The 8,857-nt window shown below is 35.0% G+C and overlaps 1 protein-coding gene across 4 annotated transcripts in view; it reads right to left on the bottom strand.

The window, feature by feature from the left end:
- Positions 1 to 4,150: 4,150 nt before the first annotated feature.
- Positions 4,151 to 8,857, bottom strand: part of gpm6ab (glycoprotein M6Ab) — a 75,958-nt gene continuing 71,251 nt past the window's right edge. For 2 of the 4 annotated variants that reach the window (XM_088912374.1, XM_088912366.1), the window contains exon 7: positions 4,151 to 6,335. In XM_088912374.1, the coding sequence (XP_088768500.1) occupies positions 6,183 to 6,335 (153 nt within the window). In that variant the 3' untranslated portion in view covers positions 4,151 to 6,182. Of the gene's footprint in view, positions 6,865 to 8,857 lie in introns of all 4 variants that reach the window. The other 2 variants (XM_088912393.1, XM_088912384.1) reach the window with 1 other exon arrangement.

Raw genomic sequence — 8,857 nt, 5'->3', positions numbered from 1 at the left:
TGCGTAGCAGCTACTGTAGTATGCACCAGCATATCACTACACAACACATTGGGTAGAGAAGTGAGAAGTTGTCTCACCAGTTGAACTAAGGGAATAATTTAGGTAGGCCAGATTGTACAAGCCCAGAGTGATGTTTAGCCAGGACACTTTGTGTAACACCCATACTCTTTTGAATAGTGTCATGGGATCTTTAACAATCCATTACCATTGGCATCAACTTAACATCTCATCCCCCAAAATAACGCCGGTCACTATAAAAGTTCACAAGGTTTGAATTTCTAGTCCAGAGTCAGGAGTCCCTCCTAGTGGTTAACACCACTGACAGCAGCCACCTGGATTTCCAGATATCTCCAATCCCAGTACTGTCCAGGCCCAGTCCTCCGTAGCTTCTAAGAACTGACAGGATCAGACTAGAAGGTGGTAATTCTATTGTCACTGCATAGATTTAATGATGAATTTAGTCATTTAGATGTACTGTAGTCCTTTTTATCTGGCAACATGGAACACATTTTGACAGAGTGTTGCCATTACTAACTTACATACATTGCTTGTTTATACTTGTAATTGTTATGGTGCATACTACTTCATTCATGGATTGATTGTTTTTTTTTGTGTGTTCTTCACATGCACATACAGTAGTGTACAGTACATGCATTGCAATTTCCTATATTTTAATTCTAATGGTTCCATTGTACTTTTATTGTAATTTTATGGTATTTGCTCTTACCTGTATCCACATCTATAGGTCCATTTTGAACTAATTGTCATTCATTTGAGGAAAATTTAACATTAATATTTAAAGGTACGTTTTTTGAGGTTCAGTGTTTGATAGATGCGAGAGACAGAGAGGGAACAGTGAAGCCAAATGGGGAGAAAGACGAAGAGCATTACTAACAGTAAAATGGTGTCATTTTAATTTGTTTTCATTTTTGGAAATGATTATTTAATTGTTTCATTTAAAAATACATTCAGCAGAGTACCCAAAACTGAACAATTACACAGTTTTTGTCTCATCCGAAAGATGGAAAAGTTATAGTATTAATATAATATAACATTTTTAATTTTTGGATTCTTATATTATTACAAATATTGATAATGATGTAGATGATACTTTTTGCTTTCTATATACAGAGAATTGCTGATTTGAAGTCTATTTTTAATGACAGTTTAACTGTAATTATTCTGCATACAATACTTTACCTAATTGGTTGGCTGAATGATTTCAATGAGGAGCATATGAAATTCTGTGTGGAAATGAAAATTTTGCAGTAATCTTGTTTTGTCAGATTTTAAGCAAATACTGACAGACAGTGTGGCACTGGGAAACACCTTGTACTGTACAGTATATTGTAAAGTTACACACCAAAATGTTAGAAATAACCCAAGACGTCTACTGCAAACAGATGTCAAGGTCTTTTCATTTTGTGAACAGTGCCTCTTGTAAACCTACTGCAGTTCTAAAAGATCCATTACATTTGACATTTCTGTACTGTGGGCTATGATACTCGGCAGACAATCTTGACATTTAAGATTATTTATTTAATATCAGACTTCATTTTTTGAGATTTATTCTGCCTGATATTTGAGATAGGAGCATAATAAAGTAAAGTCAACTTCCAAAGTCACAAGGTTGTAAGTTTAATGTTAGCTGTACTCTGCAGACATTTCTATAGCTGGCTCGTGAAATACTGTACGAACTGTGTGGATAGCATTACAGTGCCATCATGTGTTCATTTTTTGTATTATACAGTATGTACAGTATAGCTATAAAGATGTACATACTTTATTTATTCATTCTTCTGGGGAATTAACTTAAGAAGATATCTAAAGAGTATTTCAGTACTGCTGTACAATTCAGATATTTTTGGCCAGTAACGATATTCAGCGTTGCCTGTACTGAACAGGTATGTACATTTCATTACAAACAAAGCAAACTGGTGGGTAAAAACTGGTTCTAGTTAATCGTCTTATGCCAACTCATTGCATAACATAAACAATACCGATCACTTTTAAATATAAACTATTGATGTGAGAAAACAATGTATTCGAAAAAACAACAACACAAGACACATTTTGATCAAAAGATCTCCCGGAGAAAACTTAAAGACGCTGAAGATGATGGGAAAGGCAATTGTTTTTTGCATTATTCCCGTCAAGCTCATCAAACCATATTCATGGAGTGGAAGGAGTCACTTTTACCTCTGCATCGGAAATTCCAAACCAGTACACCAACACCAGTAAGGTAACAGGTAACTCTCTCTCACAGGAGCCTTTAAACTAAGATCCCCATAATGGACCTCACACGGGTTCTGAATGTGTGACATTTAAGACATGGCCAGATCCGTAACAGGATAGAAAATCTGACCGTTTCTTAATTCCTCTGTATTAAAGTTTCCTGCCCCACACCCTGTACTTACAATGTAGGATTGTTCATTGACCTGATATTTTCTTGAGAAGCATTGTAGGATCTTTGGCATAAACCCCACAATATCAGAGCAAGTTATTTTTTCCTTCTCTACCACATGTTAAAGAGCAGCTTGTTATTACAGCAGTTTTGTATCATCAGGCTTCTTCCTAATTTTTAGATCATGAATTCTCTTGTGGTAAATACTAGCATTATTAAGTGAATTTCAGTGACTGTTACATGTTTTTATGGAAAAATACACATTTTAAGGATGAACGTGAGGGAATAACACTGTGACTTAAAAATCATTGCTAACGGTGAACTGGCAAAGTCTGTGCAAGAGAGCACCTCCCTTCTGGAAAACAGGTCTGAATGTGAAAAATATTTTTCTTCAAAGGTGAACCACTTCAAATATACAATTTTCACTTAGGAAGTGAACCCCACTCCTGTGACTTTTGAATGCAAGGAGCTCTTCTCCTATAATCTTTAATATGAAATTAAGTTTTCATATTATTATAATGATAAAGCCGACTACTCCAGTTTAAGTCAACACAGGAGGGTCTGTCTCATATTGTCTTCTTATCTGATTTATCTACTGTATGTTCAGTGGTCATGACCTTAAGCTCAGGAGAAATATATGTTCCTCCTTGGATAGATATACTGTATAATATATAACTTGGAATGCATCAGTCCGTGAAGGTCGACACAGATGACGTAGTTTATAGTAGCCTTCTGGCCTGTCTTTATTTGGATAACCTTTTAATCTTAATCTGTTATTTAAATGAGAAGACCATTTAAATATATATAGTAATAGCAAATTTGATTTGATGGTCTTGGCTTGCCTAAAACATTTTGTTCTTCAGCTGTTCAGACAGGATTGTTTCTTTGAGCTGAAAAGAGCATCTTGTTTCTTGCTTCTTTTCAGTCCAGTTCAAAACTTTAAAACTTGTTCAGTATTATTCTGTATATAAGGAGCTAATGTAAAATAAAATACTGTAAAAAGCAAGGTGTGCAAGTATTCATAGGCTAAAACTGAAATATACATGTAGTATAGTTAGTACTGTATGCTTAGCATTTGAAGTGCAATTGTGAAACATTCTTTAAGCATTTCAATTAACATGAAAAAAAGTGAACGAGACCATTTGAACTATGCAGTTATAGAGTTATAGACTTCAGACCATGGCAGAATGAGGGGTCCTTTCCACTTAGACAGGAATTGCTAAATCATTCATCTTTGAGTTTAAGGTACTGCAATAGTCAGCTGTCTCCAGAATACATCAATGTTGGCAACTGAAAAGGTAAATGTTGTCAGCCACCAGTAAAAGTGTGGTTAACTCACATCTGGAGATGGTGTATAAATGGGTAAATGCAACCATATGCAGTAGGAATATATTAACAGATTAATTTTTATTAAATGTTTGCTTTTCAGAACCATCATTATTATAACCACTAAATAACCATTCAATATAGCAGAGTAATGAATAATAACAAGGCTGTGTTTCAGTATTGGTAGTGAGGGGATTTTTCCCATGTGGAATTGGCATACGGATCTTCATACTTCTTCCTATATTTTCTCAAAAAAATGTTTTTTTCAGCCTCCACAATACGTAAGGCTTCCTTTACACTTAATTTATCTAACCTTATTAATCTTTTTCACTATTTCACCAAAATAAAATAATAAAATGAACTGACATTCATAATACTTTCATAGATGGCATGAACAAAGAAGGACAGAAGTCATATCAATTAATAACAAGTACACAAGTGCATTTTATTTATGCAAGCAATTTGTTCCTACAATTCAAAAAAGCCACCGTCAAGCTGTTGGCACATTTATGTACAAAACAGATTAATTTTACAGCCTGCTACAAAGCATTCTTTGTGAAAGTACAAAAGACTAATACAAGGAGAAAGCCCAAAGCATCATCAGGTTAATACGGAATACATAACATCATTACAAGTATCAATTTAAGACATGGTTCAGAAATCATCACAAACTATATAAAGACACAAATCAAACACTACAACCTAATATCAGAAAGAGATTTAGCATAATGCTGTTAGCGTAGGAACTGTAATACTGCACATATCATAAAACAGTTGACCCAGCAAGACAGTCTAAGTGTAAAAAAAGAAATATACTTTTGAATTAGTAAAACTATTACCATTTAATGCATAACCATGCCACAAATAACAACTATATTCACGGTCTTTACCTAATACAATATTTGTTAGAAACCAATGTCGCATGACTAGTAACAGTACAGAGGTTTAACTCTGGTTTTAATAGAAATGCACTTACACCAAGAAAGAGCTCACAATGGTTCAATAAGTGCACAAAACTAGCTTTTGAAACACTGACAAAACAAGTATTGTCAGGCTACAAAATTATGAAACACTGTACTGCAAACCTATAGCAGTATATGTAGGCAAGACAGATCCAAAACATCAAGTTTGGTCCATAGTTAAGGATTACATTTTATTAGTGACATTTAATGTCTTCTAGTAAATTGTTTAACAGATAGCTGTCAATACCTTGCAAAATGTGATATTCACTTTTTCACTCTGTAGTTCCAACACCACAGGTGTTACTATGTAATTCACCTGTTTCTCACTTGGATATAGTCAAACTTCAAAACTGATACATTTTAACTAGCAATGGCTTTCTTAGAAATATCACCCAAACCTAAAACCACTGAGATGTGTTTTCTTAAACTCCTATTTGAACGACCTGAAATGGAAGTGTTTAACCTATACATTTATATATACAGTGCAGAATACTGAAGAAAGAAAAAAAAAATAATATGAACTGCTTTATCTGGCTAACTGCATTTAAAAACACTTGCTTAAAACAAAAAAGATCATAAAAAGGTTATTTGCATGTGAAAATATGGCTTGCAATGAACAAAGATGCAAGAATGTACAGAGTCTGCCCAAGGCAATTCCTAAAAAGGTTGATCAATCAAAAATGATCCAAACTTCTGCTGTTCTCACTATTAACGTAGTACTTAATCAGTATCATCTTTGTGACAAATTTTCACTTAGATGACCAGTCCCTTTAAAATTACAGAAATATTTAATTTGACATTGATGTTATGTTTTCAAAAGGGCTTGGCAAAGCTAATAAATGAATAGCCAGTATTTCTTACAATTCAACCAACCTACAGTATGACATACTGTTAAATTAAGATACACTTTTTTATCACTAACACTCCCAACCAATACAGAATTTACTGGAAAAGAATCTGTACATAGTCTTTATACTGTTGGTATTAAACACTTGGAAGCTTATGTAATTCAACTGCAAATTATACAAAACCTGGTAAAAGTTTGGTTCAGTCGTTAAAAAAGTGACAACCCATTTGTGACCAGAGCCCTGTAAAATGAGTATCGTTAAAAACTTACAAATTTGTAGAAGGTGAAAAACAAAAACATAATAGAAACCCTTCCGCCCTACCCTCCCACTCCAAAATGGACATAAATAAATACTGGCAGGAATACTAAATGACATTAAGGGTTAAATGGCAAAGCAAATCAAAGCAATCAGGATAGCAAGTCACTGAATTAAAGACTAAGGTGAACTGGATCTGAAAAAATAATAAAAATGAAAAGAAAATCAGTCCCAGAAAGAGGTAAAGGAATGTCAGCAGAAAACGCAGTTAGGGCGAAGTGTGTGATCCCTGACTACCTTCAAGTGACAAACCCGTAAGCTTAGGAAAGGTAACCGAGCCCAACCCCTGAACGAAACAAAGCAGAAAGTTAGGAGCCAGTGTGTGTTTTATGTGTATGCATTGAGTCGCTCTTTCGAGCGGGTCGAGTGGATGTCATGAAGCTCCTGCTCCTCCTTGGATTTGATATCCTCATATTTTTGCATTCTGCATGCATCTTTCACATATGCCCAATTGGCAGACAGAACCATTAGGTAATGCACCTGCAAGAGACAAGTATTAAGGAGAATTAGTAGAGCGCCAACATAGAAGCACACTTTATTGCATTAAATACACTAAAAAATATCTTGTAATATTAATTAGGAGCTTTAAATAAAATACAAAACTGTAGGTTAACACGGGGGGCAAAGCAGGTTATGTATCTGTTGCTGTAAAATTAAAAAAAAGAAAAGCAATTTGTTATTACATTACACAGTTTAGTACATTAACTGTCAGGGTATCAGCATAGAGGTCAGTTTCGTAATACGACAGAAACTAGAACAACTTTGTAGTAAGTCGCACAGTAGCAAAGGAAGCTTCATAGTTAATAGAATCATGTCACTTTGATAATATTCAAAACTCTATACTATTCCCATATTCCTTAAGGGGACATTGTGAAAGCCTGGGCAAATCTTCTTGGCAGCTCTTGACGTTCAAATGGTGACGTTTCCATTAGAACTTTGTGCAGTATTTTCCAAGACTGTGAAACTTCACTGTTACAAAGTTACGGATCAGAAGTGAAACACTCATGACCTGTTTCAACAGTGAGAGATAATGATAGAAGAGAAGACAATGATTAATATATGGAATTTAGATACCTTCACATGTCTTGCTCTAATATATTTTTAAAAAGATCAACATCTTGCAGCCCATTTAAATGGGTAATTCAACAACTCGAGGTAATGATGGTTGACAGTACAGTAAATTTAAAATATAGTAATTTTAATGTAGCTGAAGTATGGAAAAGGTGCCGAGCCATGTTGTTGGAGCTGATACACTAGCTCTCTTGAAGAAAGGGCTCAATGAGATCCTTGGATCGAGTAGACACTAGCTACCAAACAAGCTGAATGGGCCAAACAGCCTCCTTTTGTTTGTAGACTTTTTCATATTCTTATGTATGTCCCTTATTAATGGCCAAACTTTAAAACTAACTCTCAGTATAATAAACAATTATTATTGTAGGCAATCACTGTAAAAATACCTAACTCCAGTCCTTTGAGGGACACATGGTCTTCTGGTATACACCCCAGCTCTGATCTTAATTACTTGGTTAAAACAAATATTTGGTTTTGAAGTCAAATCACCCATTTTGAGAGATCAGCTGTTATTATTGCTGCAGGAATCTCACCCTCACTGGAACTGTCCTAAACATCCCTCCCCCCTAAACTATACAGCACAACCTGGAGCACCTTTATCCCCCTTCTGGATTCTGCTTTTATGAACTGCTACTGTAACTAACAGGACTGTAACTTACAGTAGTACTGTAACTGGTGTTTGCAAAGTCCAGCATGCTAGCTGCAGTATGTTGCAACTCACTGATTGCATTTCTCCTACAGTCATGTTTTCCCCTGCACTTTGTTATAAAATAAAATTAATTACTCAGGATTCCTTGAGGGAAAATACAATCGACACAAACCCTTCTTTTTCAGTAACAAGGGATTGCAATAAGGTTAATGCATTGAGTGTTCCTTATTTTTAACAAGCATGTGAAAATCCTGTAATTGAAATGAAAAATGCTTGATGAGATTTGCTTGAGATTTGCTTGTCTTTGTAGGAAAAATAAGAATTGCTTTGAATGCAATTTGAATGAATGGTAGTGTATTACACAACCTGTTGTGTATTTTTGGCCACTAGGGGGAGTTTTAAGAAGTGGAATATAGCCATTTCACAACTAATCAAATCCTACACTACATGTACGATTAAATTAGATTTGTTTATGAAACAAATATGAGATATACAGTACACTCTATCTGGTATGATCTGAAGTTTAAAGGAAGATTATTTTATAGCCCCTCACTGAATAATAATCATATTTTTCCCTGCTAAGTGAATTGTCCACAGGTGCTTTAAAAAATGGAAAATCTATTACGGCTGATAAGGGCTCAGAGGGACATTTTCCAACACCAAAAATTGGAACTGACATCCGAGACTGCTAGACATGATTTAAAAAAAAGATCTTTCGGAAAGCAACTGTGTTTCACAGAACAAACACCAGGGGTCAGTATTGCGCGCGGTACAACACTAGGGTTTGATATCCCAAGACAGCTCGCCGAACCGATTGCCACTGCATACTGTACACTCACTACTCATGCCTTCTGCTTAGGTGTCAACACTTCTCACCAGGGGCTTTCATAAAATCCACTGTGGCTGTATTTCTTGTCCTTGATAATCTTTCACTACAGTTACAGACTGGGGTCTTGAGGTTACTAAGGCCCAGCATCTAACACATTTATTTAGCTATTGCTTTTATCCAGATTAATTTAAATATACAGTACCTACAGTATTTATACAGCTGGGTAGCATCTTAGACACTTAAGCACTGTTTCACACTGCTGCCCCTGTGTAGATCTCTTTCCCCTGTGCTTCTGACCAGCCATGGCTGGGATAATTGAAAGAAAGTGAAGTTTTTATAAGTAATCAATTCAGTATTTTAATATTCTACCTTTTGAGTTTATGATATTAGTGTTAATACCAAATAAAAACAACCTTTTCTCCCATTATTTATTCATTTTAAATAACAACAATA

This window comes from Atractosteus spatula, chromosome 1 (assembly GCF_055471065.1).
Source record: "Atractosteus spatula isolate fAtrSpa1 chromosome 1, fAtrSpa1.hap1, whole genome shotgun sequence".
In the NCBI taxonomy this organism is placed as follows: Eukaryota; Metazoa; Chordata; class Actinopteri; order Semionotiformes; family Lepisosteidae; genus Atractosteus; species Atractosteus spatula.
This window is presented reverse-complemented; position numbering and strand designations above follow the sequence as displayed.